The 20,063-nt window shown below is 32.9% G+C and overlaps 1 protein-coding gene and 1 long non-coding RNA gene across 2 annotated transcripts; both read right to left on the bottom strand.

Moving 5' to 3' along the window:
• Positions 1-9,854: 9,854 nt before the first annotated feature.
• Positions 9,855-10,504, bottom strand: LOC140448230 (uncharacterized). The gene is made up of 2 exons (XM_072541336.1): positions 10,384-10,504; positions 9,855-10,156 (listed from the first exon to the last, which is right to left on the bottom strand). The coding sequence occupies exons 1-2, from the start codon at positions 10,430-10,432 to the stop codon at positions 9,855-9,857; spliced, it is 351 nt and encodes a 116-aa protein (XP_072397437.1). The 5' UTR covers positions 10,433-10,504.
• A 158-nt stretch (positions 10,505-10,662) lies between these two features.
• LOC140448473 (uncharacterized) lies at positions 10,663-11,328 on the bottom strand. Its single transcript, XR_011951719.1, has 3 exons — positions 11,131-11,328; positions 10,794-10,856; positions 10,663-10,735 (listed from the first exon to the last, which is right to left on the bottom strand). It is a non-coding gene; the product is annotated as an uncharacterized lncRNA (long non-coding RNA).
• Between the last annotated feature and the right edge of the window lie 8,735 nt (positions 11,329-20,063).

Genomic DNA, 20,063 nt, shown 5'->3' with positions numbered 1-20,063 from the left:
TATTATAACATAAACATTACTTACTCTATTCTCGCCGTGTCATACACGTATTATTATATATATTTATAACATAAACATTAATTTCTCCAAAGATTTCGGTGTTTGCACGGCCTTAGGCAGTTATTTTTGGAGTATTACTTTTTGTTAAAGTCGAAATGGAAGATCTCAAGAAGAAGAGGAAACCACTGAAGGCCAAGATTATCAGAATAGGAAACTGGCCACTAGAAAAAGCAGATGCAGAAACTGACGGTCTCCAGTTTCACCTCAGACACACCGAATTGAAAACATGTTATCTGAAGTATGAAGAGGTGATGGATCAGATTGAATAAATTGATGAAACAGATTTCGAAACAGAAGACAGGGTGCTTATGGAGAAAAAATACTTTTCTACTTTAGCTGGACTGCAGCATTAGATGAAGGCTGTAAAATTACAATCCCACTCGCTCAGCTCAAATGCTACTCCGCCAACTGTAGCCACTGCTAAGGTTTGATACTTAGCTGAATAGAACGCGTTTTATCAGTTATTTGAAACGCTAATGATCAATAATGTGGAGTTCAGCAATGTGCAAAAATTTTTATATCTCAAATCTTTCTTAAAAAATGAATCTTTACACTTAATTAAAAACATAGAAATTGTAGAAGAAAATTTTCGGATCGCTTTGGACACGCTCAAGAATCGATATGAAAATAAATCGCGTATGATTAGTTTACATATCCAATAATTGTTAAAGGCTCCATCTTTAGCTAAAAGTAACGCAAAATTATTATGAGAATTTTAACTGTATGTAAACAAACTTTACTTACTCTTAAAAATATGTCTGTATCTATTGAACATTGGGATTTACTATTGATCGAAGTATTTTTAGTAAATTTTACAAAAATTAGATTTCGCGACGAACAGGTCATTTGAATATGAAATAGTTTAACCTATTTTATTTTATTGTATTATTGTATTATTTTATTTAACCTACTCTCTCACAGTTTTTTAGTTTTCTTGAGATAAAATGTGATATACAAGAAAAATTAAACGTTTCTGATAATAATAAACTTTAATAAACCTCAATTAAAAACATCTTTGTTTTCATCAGTTGACTTACAAATTCTTTTTCGAATACTAATTGTATATGTTGTAAGAGTAATTCACATAAAATTTATCAGTGTAATGATTTTAAATGTTTCTCTTTACAGGAAAGATTTAATTTTGTAAAAGTTAAGAAACTTTGTTGGAATTGTTTGGGTAATAAACATTTTTCTCAAGACTGCAACTCTTCACGCTCATGTGGTATATGTAAGAAAAGACATCACTCGTTCTTGTATAGTACCTCTGAAAATGTCTGTTCCTGTAGGAACACGAATAGGCAATCTTTGCCGATTGATCGCATCGCTCAAGCTCCTAAACATTCTTAAAGTTCTTCCAGTCGTGTCGCTCATATATCTACTCCGCCTTCTTATAATGCACATATCCAATATAAAGCTTCTACCAGTTCGTTCAAACCTTCCTTAGAAGTACAAAACACTGCAGATTCTCATACAGCCACCTTTCTCTCTGCTTTATTAGTTAAAATCGTTGTATTGCTGGCTACCGCTTTAGTGACAGTGTATTCTAAAGATAGCAGGCCTATGCATGCCAGAGCGCTCCTAGACAATGTGAGTCAAACTTCATTCATTCCTCGTAATTTGGTTGAGAAGTTAAACCTCCCTTATTTTAAACAGTTACAGATATCAACCATATCCGAAAACACCTCACTGTCAAAGCAAATGATTAACATAGAATTTTTTCCCTATAATAATAATCTCACTCTCGCAGATCCCTCGTACTCTGTTCCCGGTAAAATTGATTTGCTTCTAGCTGGTGATATCTATAGCGAATTATTGACTGATGGATTTATACGTTTAGGAAAAAATCTTCCCATTCTTCAGAACACCCACTTAAGTTATGTTATTTTTGGTACACGTCCCCCTCATGTCTTTCATCGGAGTTCAAACTTGGCAATTTCTTAGTCAAATGTTTCTCTCTTTGTTCAGTCCGAAATTGAAGAAGTTCGCCACGTTAGTAAATTAACGCCCGATGAGGAATTGGCTGAACAAATATTAAATAAAAATCTCTAAAGAAATTTATTAATTTAGAAAATAGGCTCTTAAAAAATAAATATACATGCGCTCAATATAAGTATTTCATTAGTGAATATCTTCTTCTCGAACATGCTAGAATAGTCCCTCTCTCTCTCTCTCTCTCTCTCTCTCTCTTACTAATGGAAATTTAGAAAATACATATTTTCTCCCGCATTAATGTGTATTAAAGGAAGAATCCTTAACAACAAAAACTTAGGTGTTGTTTACGATGGTTCAATGAAAATCTCTAGTAGTTACTCCCTCAATGATATCCTACTCAAAGTTCCTTCCCTTCAACCGGAACTTTTTGACATTTTACTGCGCTTTCGATTATTTCCTTTGTTTTCACAAGTGATATACAAAATATGTACAGACAGGTTAAAATCAATCCTGATTAAACCTTTCTGTTAAACATACTTTCGCGTGACTCCTGGGAAAAGGATATTGAGTGCCTGGAACTGCAAACAGTTACATACGGAACTAAAAGCGCCAGTTTTCAGAGTTACTCGCTGTTTAATGGAACTGGCAAATACTCATCAAACTGAATATCCCTGGCCAGTGATGCTCTTCAAAATAGTTGCTATATTGATGACATTCTCTACGGTGCTAATGATGAGCAAACTCTCCCCAGAGCTCGCAAGGAAATAACTAGTTTGCTCGGAACAGCATGTATTTCCCTACATAAATACTTTGAACTCTTCTTATGCCATAGCTCCAGATAATTGCTCTAATAAGGTCTTAGGTTTATGCTGAAATCCTGTTCTTGACACGTTTTCAATTTCTCTTCCAGATTTCACCCTAAACAAACGATACCATTGATGCAGATACGTTACATGAATGGCTCAGTTTTGTTAGCAGACTCTCTCATTTTAAGGACTTAAGTATACCTAGATGTCTCTTTTTAAGTCAAGAAATTACTGGTGTTGAGATTCATTCATTCTTGAATGCAAGTTTAAACGCTTATGGAGCTTGTATCTACTTACGTGTGACCTACAAATCAGAACAGGTGTCTCGTTCCCTTCTAAGATCTAAGAGTCGCGTTGCTCAGCTAAAACCCTTGACCCTTCCAAGATTGGAACTCGTGGGTGCGCTATTGTGTAGTAAACTCACAGCAAAGATGGCTAATATCGTTTAAGAAAAATTATCTCAATTAGACTCTATAAATATGTGGTCGGATTCAGAAATTGTTCTTGCTTGGCTTCGTTCACATCCTTCTCGTTGGACTCAATTTGTAGCAAATAGGGTTGCACAAATTTTAGATTATTCCCCTAATGCTCACTGGAAGCACGTCCGATGCAAAGAGAATCCTGCCGACATACTCTACCGAGAAATGCTACCCTCTGAAATAATAAACTATTCCTTAGGGTTTCCTGATCCTGCATTTTTAAATCAACTTCGGTTGGATTTATTGAAATACAACCCAAAGGGTTATACCTCCAAGTTGCCTGAAGCAAGGAAAGTCATTCTCCACGCTCCAAATGATCAAATAGATTTTTTCACCTCACTTTCTGATAGGTTCTCTAATTTTTCAAAGGTTGTAAGAATTTTAACCCGTATGTTTAGATTTCTTAATAATGCTAAGCCGCTTTCTCGCAAGTTAACTGATGCCCTTAAAGTCAGCAAACTTCAAAAGGCTGAACTTAAGATTATTAAGATGCTCCAGTTTTCCAACTTCTCGAATGAGATGTCTGAGCTTAAGAAAGGTAAAACTCTATCTAATAGAGTTTTACCCCTAAATCCCTTTTTGGAAACTCAGACGTTACCTTTGATCAAAGATACCCTTTCCTCCTCCCCTCAAAAAATCGTGTATTTCATCTCATTCTCCACAGAGAACATGTCAGACTCTGTCACTCAGGTCCTCAAAATACTTTGTCCCAAATTCGTCTCAAATATTGGCCTTTAAATGGACTACGAGTCAAAAAGGTCATTCACCAATGTATGGTTTGTTTTAAGTTTCTTGCCAAACCCGCTACCCACATTATGGCAGATTTACCAAAAGAACGTTTAAACTCCTCTCGAGTGTTCACCCATGTCGGATTAGATTTTGGCGGTCCTTTTCATATAAAGGCCTCCAATCTTCGCAAGGCTCCTTTAATAAAATCGTATATTGCTCTTTTTTTTGCCTGTCGACTCGAGCTGTTCATATTGAAGTCGTTTCCGGCCTCTCTACAGAGACATTTCTTCTAGCTCTAAAACGCTTTATTAGCCGTAGAGGCCTCCCTCAGACAATATTCGGTGACAACGCCACGAACTTTCTTGGTGCTCGTAACCAGTTGTTTGAACTCTATAAGTTTTTAAAGGAGAAGGAAAGCTCCCGTTCTATTAAAGAATTTTTGGCCTCGTCACATATTCGCTGGAAAACTATAGTTCTTCGAGTTCCTCATCTTAGTGGTATTTGGGAAAGTGCTATAAAAGCGCAAAGCTGTGATCAATTCCCGGCCTCTTTGCTCCCTTTCAAATGACCCTTATGATTTTACTTATTTTACTCCTGGACACTTCTTGAGTGGACAATCTCTCACTTCATTCCCTGAAAAAGATGTGATCCAAATTCCCGAAAACAGAAATTTATAGCAACATTTGTCCAAACTCCAACAATTGCTTTGGAAAAAATGGTCTATCGACTATTTGAACAGACTTTAAAATCGCCCTTAACTGAAGGCAACACTCCTCTTTATTGGATACTAGCAAGAGTGATTGAGGTCTTTCCCGGAAAAGATTGCCGAGTAAGAATTGCCTCGGTCAAAACTAAAGATGGAGTGTTCAAGCGCTCTATTACCAAATTGTGTCCTCTACCCAATGACGATTTAAATTAAGTTAGTATAAGATAATAATTGTAGTGTATTTTCTCTTCTTTATGCTCTCTTGTCATAATATGATGTTTATTTGTGTTAAAGCCAGCCCTTCAACGGGGGCGAATAATGTAAAAACAACAAGTTATATTAAAATTGGTTTAATTTTCGTTTTCACAAATATTGGCTTGAATCTTATGTGACAGACTGTACTTCTTGCCTACAAAATATTTGTCTCATAAATGCCTTATATGGGTGTTAGGTTCTAACCACTAACTACTTTTTTTTTTAGGTAAAATTGGTTCCAGCAAAAGGAATCGCAGATGTGTTTTTGTGTTGTCAAGTTGCTAGCCGAACGTGCGGCTCTGTGCGGTACTTGTTACCTACGCCCTCTTCGTCTCAAAAATGCAGTGAAAAGTGCATTATTTTTCGCTATATTCGCCCGTTCCAAAAATAACGGTATAATAATGAACAATGTGGTAAAGCAAACTCTTTAATTAGTAATATTGGTTTTGTAAATATTCTCTAGTTGTTAAATGTGTAGTATCGATTGATTACGCTTTATTTTTCTCTAAGTACAACCCGATAAAACCAAACACATAAGGAACCATCGCCATGAAGTCTGCTTACATATATCGAGGGAATCTCTTTAACAGTCCATGGTCCCAAAATATTTGGTACTGTACCCGCTGGAGAAAGGAATTTAATAAGCCTCCTCAACAATTAGTGGAGATCGGACAAAGTTCCAACAATAATAATTTTCATTATTGGATACGTTGACAGCAAGGGTGGCCTGGTATAGAGCATATAGTTTAGCAGAGTAAATGGAGTACTCTGAAGGGAATTTGTATTTATTTGTCGATTTCGGGGGGTTATGACTGCAGCACCAGTACCTTCATTTGATTTAGATGCATTTGTGTATTATGTATTATCCTGGTAGTGGTGAAGCATATCATTAATTACGGATTTAATTAACTGACTAGGCACTGAAGGTTCTTTATTTGCCATGGAGAAATTGAGAACAATATGGAGGGAAAGTATTCTAGGAACGCGTAGTTTAACGTGGGTTTGGCAGTTCTTAGGCTATTTATGACGAGATTTGGGAACTTTTCTGTGAAACAATTTTGATTAGTAGGGTTTTTTGAGTTATACCTGAGTTTTGCGGCGTATGATACTCTTAAATAAAGTGTTCTGTCTTCTAGGGACGGTTCACCAACTTCACAATAAATACATTCGATTGGTGTTGTGCGAAAAGTTTATACGTAAAGAGAGATTGTAAAGACTGTCAAGTTTTTTTAGCAGTGTCTTATTTATTGTAGAATATACAGTAGATCCATGATCTAGTTTTGATCTGATTAATGTTCTGTATAACATCAAAAATGTTTGGCGATCCGCACCACATTCTTTATTGGCCACAGTTTTTAGAAGATTTAATCGCTTATGACAAGATAAGATCAAATTTGTTACATGAAGTTTCCAGCTTACAGTTTCTTCGAATGTCATGCCCAAGAACTTTATTGATGTTACACGTTTTAGGTTGTCATCACATAGTCTTAGCTTGGGAGTGTTTGTGACATTTTTCTTAGAAAACAGGATGACACTAGGAAGTGTATTAATTTCTGTGTGTGACAAAATATATTTTATGTCATACTATCCATGAATATTACTACTACTACTGAATCCATTTTAAATCAAATAGGTCACATAATTATGGCAAAAGTGAATTATACAACAAAACAAATTAATATTTAATGTAAATAATTTTTTTTTCTTAGGTTAATGGCATTGGCAAAGCCAAAAGGCCAGTCATGTTTTCTCATAGTTCTATCTTCCATTTCCATTGTTTACATTATAAACATATTAATATCATATACATGTTAAATTGGCATACAATAATTTTAGTGTGTTAGTAAATGCCTAAATATTTTGGTTACTTATTTTCATTTTTATTGTTTTTTTTTATATAAGTCTATATAACATTGTAACTTTTCTTTTATTTTTATTGTTAATTTCTTTTTATTATTATTTTTTATTGTTTAATATTATTCATTTATTGATTTGATTTTTTTCTGCTTACAAAGTAATGTTAGTAGATTTTACATACTAATATACGTCTGGTGAGAACAATAGTGGCGAAACTTCAAAATGAACATTTAGAGATAATCTAATTTGAAGTTTTGATGAAATTGCTGAATAGTATAACTGCCTAATAGGTAATCATTTTGTAGAATTTTTCTAACAATCTGCTTCTTGTTATTTAAACCAATTAGTAGAAGTAATTTTATTTGAAGAAAAGATGGACATTGTAATTTTTTTTATTTTTTTTTCTGCGTTTCGCCATTATTGCATGATCGAGGATATTTAATTGGCTGTTTCGCCACTATACACTACATTATACACTAGAAGTTTTCACTTCATTATGTTTTTAGTTTAGTTTTTGTTTTAAATAATTAAAAAAAAACTTTTAAAAATAAATGAAACGCATCAAACAAAATATTTTATTGTATAAACCAAAGAGTTATTCACAAAATGAAACTAAAGTACAATTGACATACATAGAAAAATAATAAAAAAATCGGTTGCCTGTAAAGTCGGTTTTACGGGCGAAAATTTTACGTGACAACGTCTTTTTCTCGGTAGAATATTTATTGTTATTGTTTATTTATTTATTTATTCAGCGGACCGATCATTTTTGAGTGGGAGAGAGACGCAAGGCATTCGCCGGTCCGGCGGGCCTCTCTCTCGTTCGGTGACTCATCGTAACAGACGTGAGCGGGCGTTACACTTTTTCATGAGTGACTCCGAGCCACAACCTAATTTAAGACGTTGTCACGTCAAAAAAATCTTAAGTAATAATTAACATAATCTCTGTTAACAACAAACGATATACATGGTAAAAAAATTTAAAGTAAGCAAAAGAACTAGTAAAATTAAATTTATCATTTCACTTATGTTTCATATTTCAAACTACTAAAGAAATGATTGTGGACAGAAGGAATTGATTTATTTTGTAAGAGACTTTGCAAGTCATCAAACTTCTTTTTAGAAATGGAAATTGGTTCTCGGTAGAGTGGAACCAAAGAATACTCATCCAAAGTGCACAGTCGCTTTCTTGTTTTGCTATTTCTAACTAAGACCGATTGAAACTGAGTTTCTGTATAAGAAGTTTTATAAAAAAAACGATCTAAATGCGGCCTTTCAACTTTAACCATTGCAATATCAGTAAAGTTAAATTTTTTACCTTCGCAATTCTCATTAAACGAAGAATTAACTAAGGTTTGAGTCAAATGTTTAATGTCATAAAAATCTTGGTGTGCCATTTCGTGCACTTGAAATCTACTTCCTTTCTTTTTTGCAGAATTAATGATTGCCGAGTAATGTGCTGGTACGTAAATTGGTCCACTTTTAAGAAATTTCTTGACTGCCTTTTCAATAACCGAATGGCTAGCATCGCCCTCATTTTGACCATGTCCTACCACAAAAAATTTGTGAGTAATGCTCTTAATTTTATATTTTGCCACAGCAAATAAATATGCTGTTATAATGAATTTATTTTTACCCTGGCCTCCACAATTGTCCGAATACAAAACAAATTCTAAACCATCTGAATTAGCAAGATCTGATTGTTTTTTTAAATATTCTAAAAGGCATGTCCCAATTTCGGATGCTCCTCGTTTGGCCCCTCCCTCATGCCAAAAAAAAGCAGTCAACTGGTCCCAAGCTTCTTGCTGCAGCTTACAAATTGTAGGAGTTTAACCGCGACTTATAATAAAAAGATGATACATCCCCTTTTGGAACAGGTAGAGCCATGATACTATGACTAACAAGATAGGATCTTCCCGTAGCACAAAATCGGTGTTCGCGCATGCCGTCATTGGAGAGTAGAATTTGAATTCTTGTTAAAGTTAAATGGGATTTTTATGCATTCTGTGATGAAATTATTTAATTAGCAAAATACGGTTTAATAATTACAATAATCGTACACAAAAGGATATCTCCAAACTATTTATTAAATATTATTTATTGACACATACAAAAAACTGACATTACGAAAGTGCAACTCTCCAATTACGTCACGACTTATGCGCAATATCTTATCTTCTTAATCATAGTATCATGGGTAGAGCAGCCTGCAAATCAAAGCAGGCAACTTGAAATAAATGGGTAATCTTTGATTTGTCTTTACTTTTCTCATACCGCGATAATTATTTTTCTATTATATGTGTTTTGTAGCTTTGCTCTATTTGAAGTTTCTCGTCAGGATTCGAATTCTTGTATGTATTACATGTAAGGCACTGGTCCTTTTTTGGAATGTGAAAAGACATGTTGAATTCGTAGTTGAACAGATATCTATACATAGATATTTTGCCATAATTCTTGTTTTGTGCCTTACATAAGTCTACATAATCATTGTATAAATCACTCACTGTCTTTCCACCCTCAATATATTTTGTTTGTGTGTTAGCCCTGGTATAGTGGCTTTCCACAGCTGGTATTGATGAAAGATGGGGTCTCATATCATTTTTAATTTGTTCCGAAATATTTTTGTGTATACCTTTTCCACGCAAATCGGTTTCTAATTAACCCCCTTTATCTTTAGTTTTGACAGTTCTAATAAATCTTTCACTTACACCAAGAGTTCCCCTAAAAAATAAGAAGCCAACTTGCTTGCGTTCATTATTTTTTTCAAAGTAGTAGCCTTTGTTTAATCCTCGCTCTTTCTGCCTTTCGATTAGAACGTGTCTGTATTTTGGTTGGATAGGTTGCATATGGTTTACAATAAAACTTCGCTGATTCTCTAAGTTTCCCAAATTCCAGAAACTATTAAAAAGTATTTCCCTATCTTCCTGGGTGAACTTAACACTACATTTTAGCCTGCAAGTATTTTTGCACGATGAAAGTATTTTCCTTGCTGGAATTAACTTACCATTATGAAGAGATTGATATTCTTTTTCAGTTTCTTAATTTTTTTACAATAGTTATTTTCCAGCCTTCTGGATTTCGTTTCCTCTTTCTCGTTCTTCCAACGTTTCTGTTTGAACCTGTGCATTCTTCGGATTCATTACTTTCTTCATTGAAATCTGGGTCTCTATCACTATCATCTACTGATGAGCTCAATGATTTCGTAGAAGACGATCTGCTACAACGACTACCCTTGGAACACCATGATTCAGATGAGGACTCATCGGAGCTACTTGAATCGCTGGAGTCTCTTGAACCTTCGTTTTCAATGTTCTCAATTTCCTGTTCTACCCCTATAAATAAAAGAGGTAATTTAGTAATTTCCTTTAAAATCAGTAAAATTAGTCTTTGTCATCATAGGTGTTTTTATCAACATCAATTTTTTACTTTTGATCTACCATAAAACACCATCATAAAGTGTTTTGTCAGCTTAAAATTGGGAAACGAATAAAATAAATTGTTAATGCAATGGTAATAAAAAGATGATATTATTTAAAATAGGATAAAATAAAACATTTACCTTTCTCTGTTGGCTTCAATCCTGAGCAAGTTGCTATGAGATCATCCATTTTAGGTGAATCTTTCTCAATTTTGTTTTGATTTTCGCAATTTACACTAAAAATAAAACAAAATTTAGATTAAAAAAAGCGTTTTATGTAAATAAATTTAAAAGCAAACTACTTCATTACAAAATATTAGGTTTCTTAATATAATAAACAACTAAAACTTACTTTATTTCCAGAACAGCCTGGATTTTTTCATCTGTTTGTTTTAGTACTCCAAAATTACTTTATTCGTCGTGACTCATCTTATGTATATTTTGGTTGGAAGAATCTTGACTAAAACTTGGCTTTTCGCCTTCGCGGTTTACACTAAAAGCAAAAGGGCACAACATAGAAAAATTTAAATCTAAATTACACTGAAACTTACTATATTCCAAGAGCAGTTAGCATTTTTTCTGACCGTCCGCTCATGATTCCGTATCTTTAAGACCTAAAAATAATAATATTATAAACATAATTTAAATTTGAGTTTAAAATAATTTAATTCGACATTACGGTACTATCTTTTAAATAAATTTAACTAGATTTATTTTTATATATTTAATATTACAGCGAAGTAATACTGATTTAAATTATTTTTAACAGTCCCTGTTATGCAATACCAGTGAAAGTAGTAATAATATTTTAATATGATACAAAACTGTAATACAATAAAGGCTAAAATCAAAATAAATATCCCACACATAAATAAAACTTTGACTTACCTACAACGTAATAGACGAAATTACAGGTTCGTCGTTCTTTTTTTTTTAATTTAATTTAGATTTTACACTCCGAATTCAGAACATGTATGACAAAAGTGCACATTCGCCACTATTACACTAATATTTTTAAAGATAATTGTTCGAATACGTGCAATCACGGCGTAATTACAGATTCGCCAGTCTTGATGTGAAGTTTCGTTGCTTTCCCAACGAAGAAAATTTAAGCACTGACCTTCGTCGTTAATGCATCAAAATATTTGACAAATTCACAATACCCTAAAGACACGTGGCTGTCCTCTAGTAGTAAGGAAATAAAATAATTGTTCGCCGATCTTGCACATGAAAGAGGGCATATTTAGATGTCGGTTGATGGACTTAACTCAAAATCCTTGATTTTCGAGTTTCGCCACTATTGTTCTCACTAGGCGAATATGATATTGTAGATACTATTATCCTCTGTAAATAGATTTGAAACATTTATTGGAAATTTTATTTTGTAAGATATTAAATTTTGATAAAAATTATCAAATTCTATTTTTTTAACGGACATTCTAAAAGAATATTTTGTTAATCGGCAATTTCATCACATAGACATTTATTATTATCTAACAAACCTATTTTATGTTTATACACTGGAAATAGAGCATGATTGCATCTCATTCGACTTATCCAAATAATTGAACGATTACGTGTATTCTCAAACCATGGTTTGTCCCGTATTTTTGGTTGTATATTCTTAAAAAACTGTCCTTTGTCTCCACATTTATATTGTGTCTGCCACTTTTCCGTAAGTTCCTTTCGAAAAATTGGAATAAAATCGGATTCTGGTATTTTTAATCTAAGTATTCTTCCATTTTTCGCACCATCTTTTGCTAAAGAGTCCACTTCTTCATTTTCTTCTATACCTATAAATTTGTTTTCCTCTACTTAATACATTTTGATACAATTCCAAAATATCAAGAAGGATGTAATTTAAATTAGGATTCAAACACAGATTATTAAGTTTTTCTACCGAACTTTTAGAGTCTATAAATATGACAAATTTATCCTCTTCTTGTTCTAAACACACATTAATTGCTAATTTTATGGCAATAAGCTCACCACTAAACATTGACATTGAGGGGTATAGTTTCAAAGTGTACAATCTCCATATTTCAGAAAAAATGAGTAAGATGTCGCATTACGTTGAGTTTTTAGTCCTGAATCAAAACAATAAAAAAACTCTTTTCAAAATAGTCATTCTCCAATAAATTTTGAGGGCAGAAAATTAGACTTTAATTCAAAACGTACAATCTCCAATGACATTTAATTTTCAAACCGTACAATCTCCTATCCAATATTTAAAATCAAAGAGTACAATCTCCAATGGGTTTTTCTTGTTTATAGTGGCGAATATTTCAAAGCGTGCAATATCCTGTTCGGTCAACAAATCTCGCGCTAAAAACGTTGTGTTTTTACATTATACATTGTTAGTGTTAATTGCATGTGATTTGTGAAGCAGCACAGTTTGTTTATTAAAGTAGTATCATATTTTTTCGAATTCTTAAAATAATAAATCGTGTAATGGAGGTAAATGTTACTCCTGTGGCTAGTAATAAAGCACGAAAAAGACAACGTATTACCACATCATGGAAAAGAATTCAGCAAAAAAAATTGAGGTAAGTTGCATCAAAGGATTTTGTATATCTTTGTATAAACATGGATTTTATTTTAGGTATAGTCCACATTCGCTCCCAATTTATCCGAAATGTGGACACAAAAGTGGTGCTTTTCAATGTACGTTACTACAAATGAACGAAATAATACGTTTCCACTCTAAATTTTATGGGACGAAGGAGAAAACATTTCAAGATAATTTTCTGTTGAAATATTGCAAAACAGTTCCAATACAGCGTAAACGCCCAAAAAATTCGCAACATGTTGCAAAAACATTTCAAACACGATTTTATATTCTGACTAACGAAAACAGAATGTTGGCTGTGTGTAAGAAAGCTTTCATGGAAGTTTTGGGTATACAAGGAGACGAATTGATACAGTTACAAAAAATTTCTATAGAACTTCCCTTCCTGCAATGGAAAATCGAGGTGGCGATAGAAAGCTGGAAAAGTACATGTTGAAAAAAAGTGCTGTTATGGATTTTATTAACAAATTCCGCGTTATTGAATCTCATTATTGCCGGGGACAAAGCCAACGGTTATATCTGGATTCTTCTTTGAATATAAAGTCGATGTGGAAAATGTACTTAAAAGAAAATGAAAACTTTCCAGTAAAAGAAAGCTATTTCAGGAAAATTTTTAATACACAATATAACCTTGGTTTTGGTTCTCCTAGAACCGATGCATGTTCGACATGCTTACAATTGACTGAGAAAATAAAAGCGTGCCATGATAACGACATGAAAGCCAACTTAATCATCCAAAAAAGGGTACATACGCTGAGGTCCAAAGCATTTTACACCCTTTTAAAAGAACGGGATGAAGGTGTAGAAACGTTTTCTTTTGACTGTCAGAAAAATCAAGTTTTGCCTAAGATTCCGGATCAACAGGCGTATTATTTACGTCAATTTTATATGTACAATTTTACCGTTGTCAGAGGAACTTCCAAAAGTAATTTAAATCCATCTAATGTTACTTCTTTCTGTTGGACCGAAAACGAGTACAAGAAGGGTTCGAACGAGGTTGCCTTCTGCATTTATTACATTCTTGAATCGGCTAATTTTGGAGACGATATTCATACTATCAGGCTTATGTATGATGGATGCGGAGGCCAAAACAAAAACACGACACTCATATCTATGTGTTGTTATGGGTTTTCTAGACAAGATAAAATTAGAAAAATTGAAGTAATATTCCCAGTGAGAGGACATTCTTTCATGCCTCCAGACCGGGTTTTTGGGAATATCGAAAAGGATATTAAAAAAAAGGAGATACTTTTAAAACCACATGAATATCTGGAGATGTTTTCAAAGTATAGTACTGTTCATTGGGGTGGAGAATTAGTCGAAATATATGACTGGAAAAATGAAACAAGCAAGCAGGACAATGGCATTTTGCTTTCTCAAAAACGAAGAGGATTACTTTAACTAAAAGCTCTCAAGGCACAGTGTTAGTCCGCGGTGAGTTAGCTTATAAAACGGATGTTGGTGTGGGAAAATCAATAACAAAAAAAACTAAGAACATTGAAAGAATGAAACCTGCCAAAATTCCGAAACATAATGTCGTGGTCAATAACAAAAAAAAGGTTGATGTTAATAATTTATTATGTTGTCATTTTGGAGAGGACTGGAAAAGTGATTCCCGTTTAAGTTTTTACAAATTCATCATTATCGAAGACAATCGAGAAGACAATGCAGCACCAGAAAATGGAACTGTCAACGATGAAACGTTGTGTGAGAACGTCGAAGAAAATGATGGATTTTCCATTTAATTAACTATTTTTGAATAATTAAAATGTGTATTATCTCAATAAAATAAATAAGTTTAATAAATGATGTTCGTAAGTTATTTTCAAAGTGGACAAACTCCATTAGTTATTTTCATAATGTACAATGTTCAGATATTTTTCTAGAATTACTTAGTTATTTATGAATAGTTTAAAGAAAAAATTTGTATATTAACTCGTAGTTGTCATATAAATGTAATAGAAAAGAAAAATTAGTTTAATTGTTCATATGAAATAGGCTATCCGTTTTTATCGATTACTGAAAATTTAGGAAACATGGAGATTGTACATTTTGAAACTATACCCCTCTATCTGACAGTTTGTATATTAGCTTAATATTTTTGGAAGGATAATAAACTGCACAGCCAACTTCATGTTCCGATTTAGATCCATCAGTATAAACTTTTTCATATTCTTTCCATTTTACTATACAATCTCGATAATATTCTTTTTGTATAATAATATTGTTTTGACACAAGTAGCGAACATTAATATGGGTCTTAACTGGACAAAGAAACATTTCGTAAGAATAATTCCATACAGGGATTCCATTGGATTTATAAAGTTCTTCATATCTGTGTACATTGGTAATAAAACTTTCAACTAATAACGGTATTTTTTTCTTATCCCAATATTTAGATGTGAAAATCAAACCAGCTAAACTGCATATTTTAACTAATAACTTTGATTTCTGACTTCTTAACTTTAACACGAATTTGTCAGATAGAAATCTTCTCCGAAGATTCAGTGGCAGTTCACATGTTTCTGTTTCCATAACGTCTACAGGCGTACTTCCCAAGTATCCAATACTGAGTCGAAGACATTTGTTTTTTATTTTATCAATTTTTATAAGATTTGTTTCTGCTGCTGAATGGTAAAATAAAGATCCGTAATCTAAAATAGATCTGACGAGTGTTCTATAAAATAGTAACATTATTTTTGGATCCCCTCCCCAGGAGTAGTGACCGAAAGTTTTGAATAAATTAACACTATTTTCTGTTCTTTTGATTATATAATTTACGTGTTCTTTCCAATTTCATTTACAATCTAAAATTACTCCTAAAAATTTAGTGAAAGATTTGTAAGGAAACAAATATTTCGATAATTTTATTTGGTGAGGACACCGAAATCTTTTTCTTGCAAAACCAACGAATACTGATTTTTCTTCTGAAATTGATAAACCGTTATTGAAAATCCAATTGTCTAAATTTCTTATTGCAGAATTGAGTTGATTATGGCCTATCTCGATGGATTTGTGGCGAGTGTAAATAACAATATCATCAGCATATTGCAAAATCGATATATTATGTGGGATGTCAACAATTAGATCACTTAAGTAAATTATTTAAAGTATAGGACTTAATATACCACCTTGTGGCAAACCCATAGATGTTTGTCTGCATTCAGAGAATAAGTGGTTTTCTCTGAAAAATAAATTTCTATTACTGTATAGATTATATAGAATTTGTGGAATTCCCATTTGACACATTTTTTTATATAATATATCTAATTTCACGTTGTCATATGCCCCTTTTATGTCTAAAAATAAAGCTGATGTTGACTGGCCATTGGAGAGTGATATTTGAATATCTGTAATAATATTGGCCAGGTTTTCATATGTCGACTTTTTTTTTTTCGAAATCCAAATTGAGAACTATAAATAAGATTATTATATTCCAAAAAAAATTCTGGTCGTGATTTTATCATTCTTTCGTATGTTTTCAGAACACATGATGACAAAGATATAGCCCTATATGACGATGCATGATTTTTTGGCTTTCCTGGCTTAAGTATAGGAACTAAAATGTAATTCCTCCATTGTGAAGGTATATCGACTTTATTTAACCAAATATCATTTAGTAGATTTAGAAGCAAAATTTTTCCTGATCTAGGAAGATTAAACACTATAGGATAATGTATATTATCAGAACCTGGAGCTGTATTCGTAGATTTTTTGAGTGCTATGTCTAATTCTTGAAGTGAAAACTGGTTGGTGAGATAATGTCCACTAATACTATGTTCTATTATATCTGCACGATCAAGAAAGGTTGGGTCAGGGGATACATATGGAGGGGTTAAATTGCTGTGAAATTCAGCAATCCATTCATCATGATCTGATTGATTTTGATTAGAATATTTTCGATTTTTAAAATTATTTACCTTTTTCCATATATTCTTAAGAGGTACCGATTACAATAATTTTCCCAACTATCTTTTTTATTTTTTTGAAGGTTTTATTGTTCATATATTTATGCAAACTGTTTCTTCGTTCCTGTACTAGAAATTGACATTTTTCATTCCACCATTGCTTATTTTTATTTGAACATTGATTTGCTGCATTTTTAGCTATTCTTATAAAAGAATTGTAATCACCAACTTCTGTTTTATTGAACTGTTCTTGAAACTCCATATAATATATATCCCAGTTTGCCTTTTTAATATTCCATTTTCTACAAGATAGTGATTTATTAACTTTGGGTGCCATATATATTTGTGTAATGCATAGTAGATGATCAGACCCATAAAGATCTGTTATTGTGTGCCAATACAGTAAATGTTTTATACAGGGAGAACAAATTTTCAGGTCGATAGCAGAATGAAATTGTAAATAATTTCCTATGGATGTGGGTGATCCATTGTTGAGATATACAAGATTATTTCGGTCAAGAGCTTTCATAAGTGTTATGCCATAGTAGTCTGTGTTTGGCCCACCCCAGGCAATATTATGTGAATTAAAATCTCCCGTAAAAATTACAGGTGGATTAAAAGAACTAGGAGGCTACATCAGCGCGTCATCAAGACGGAAAACGCGTTACAAGATTGCAGCTTTAATTTTAAATATTTTGTCGAGATATTTGGTACACATATACATAATATAATAGAGAATGGCGGTACAGAGCCCAATTTGAGAAATATGTTAGTATCTGGAAATTACTCTATAATTAAATAAAATATTACAAAAACGAGTCTGTACCGCCATTAAGAAAAACAAAAAAATACACTTTCTTCAAATAAACTTTTTTATCCTATGCCTAGATTTTGTGTTACATGGGAATTACTAAAATCGGTTATCTGTAACTAGAAATCGAACTTAACTGAGTGATTTGGCAACATAGAAAAATAGTCACCGCCATCACACTTGCACGTCTGTTTTCTGTGTAAGTGATATGCTCTGTTATTATCTCTGTATCTGCTGTATCGATATCTGTTCATGCAGTAGTGTATTATTTTCTAAAGGTGGGTACACATATGCGAGCCAAACGGTATACGTACCGTACGCGTACAGATCCTTGAAAAATATTCTACATCGTACTGATCGCATACTTATCTCGATCCATGGAAAGCGACAAACCAACAACGAACACACATGTGCGAAATGATTCATTTTATTTATAATTTGGGTACTGATTTATGTTTCTGTTTTTGCTTGTTTCACAAAAATAAAAATATGTACAATAATCAGTTTACTGTTTTCTCACGTCTCTCTAGGAAGGAACACGTCATTCACACAATGTCGATTTGATGAGACAATAAAAATGTTCGTTGCGTCTAGTAAGCGCCGTCCAAACTGAAAGACGAGCTTCCTTTGAAGTCGTGGAATAAACCGCAACAATTTGGTTCGCGACGAGTCACGATGAAACAGTACGCAAGCGGTTTTTCTGCCCTACACATTAACGAATATAGCGTTCGCATACCGTATGCATACCGTTTGGCTCGTATATGTGTACCGACCTTAAGATATTGGAATTCGTTAGTGTTGATTCATAGTGAATGAAGTAGTGTTTAATTAAAATAATTTATTAAAAATATTTTAGATAAATAAATTAATTAATAATTAACAATTTATTTTAGTATTCTGTCTGAACCTGTAAGTGTCCGAAGGATAATAGACATTGGTTATTTTTTTCAACAAATTTTTAGTTCAGAAAATCATAATCTATTCAATTGCAATATTACAAATATGGAAGTAATACAAGAAATTAAAATAGGTTTTATGTCAACTTTTACGCTAAAATTTAAAATGTGTAATGTTACACAGCAGATATATTCTGAAAATCCTCAAAATGTGACATCTAAGACATGGACATTAACTCAGCAATTACACTGGGAACTGTGTCAACTGGAAATGGGTTTTCCACGTTGCAAGAATTATCTGTTGCCATCAACATGCCTTGTAATGGCAGAAAACACGTATAGTCATTATAACGACAATGTGTCAAAACTAATTAGATCTAACAATTTCAAAGTTATGCGACAAGCTGGTCACGAAGAAGCAAGACTAGCAACAAGTTTATGGGAAATTGAGGAAAATGGTATTCCTTATATAACCGTAGTAGCTGACGGAGCTAGGTCTAAGCAATCATATAAAGTCAATTATAATGCTGCTTCTGGAGTTACAAATACATTTATTGTTTTATTACTAATTTAATCAAGCACATGATCAATAAGATGTGTACAATTTGTTACTAGTATTTTTTATACTCTTCTAGGCTTGCATCATTGGATATCGCACTGGTAAACTTTTGTATTTAGGAGTACGGAACAAATACTGCAATTTTTGTAAATTTCACATAAATAAAAATAATAGAGTACCTACACACAACTGTGTTAAAAACTGGACTGCAACATCCAATGCAATGGAAGCAGACATTATTATAGAAGGTATTAAACAAAGTTTAGAAGCTCATGGATTAACATATACAACCTTGGGATGGTTGGCTGTGGTAATAGTTCAGTTTAGTTGGCGGTAAATGAGTAAATTTTTCAAAGAGAGGATCATATCAGACGAGCTGTGAAGCTGCTGCAATTTCGTATAATGCTGGGCCGGACTATTACTCTATAATTACAGAAAATCCCTTGAGCGAATGGCGAAATATTTTTACAAATAAACATATACAAAAAATGAATTAACTAAGAAAACGTTCCGCTAAACTAAATAGTGTCTAGCGTAAATGGAGTCTGATGAATACGAGGCGAAAAAAAATATTTCTAAGTAATTAAAATAACACAAAAGAACAAATAATGGATACAGAGAAAATAAACCGAGTCAGTGTTTTTCAGTTCAGTGGCTTGAAGAAAGACAGAAAAAAATCATCGCATCACATTTTGGCAAAATTTGTAAATTAAAATCTACCACTTCTAGGTCAAGAACAGTCTGCGGTTTGTTATATTCTAAATTTAAAGGTAACGAAAATACTGAATATCGACAAATACATGAGTCTTTTGCAATAAAAACATTTGAGACCAAGATGAATTGTAAAATAATTAAATGTGGATTATTTATTCTTGAAGAACATTGTTTTCTTGGAGCGAATCCAGACGAGTTAGTGGGTGAAGATGCTTTCACTGAAATTCAATGTTCCCCTTTCATTAAATCTATGACTCCTGAAGCAGCTGTAGAGAAAAAATTCCTTATCTTCACTACTATCACCAGATTCAGGGTAAGTTACATATCGTCAAAAGAGAGAAATGTTATTTTGTAGCTTGGACGC

Source organism: Diabrotica undecimpunctata, chromosome 8, assembly GCF_040954645.1.
Source record: "Diabrotica undecimpunctata isolate CICGRU chromosome 8, icDiaUnde3, whole genome shotgun sequence".
Classification (NCBI taxonomy): Eukaryota; Metazoa; Arthropoda; class Insecta; order Coleoptera; family Chrysomelidae; genus Diabrotica; species Diabrotica undecimpunctata.
The sequence above is the reverse complement of the archived record's forward strand: the minus strand, read 5'-3'. Positions and strand labels throughout refer to the sequence as shown.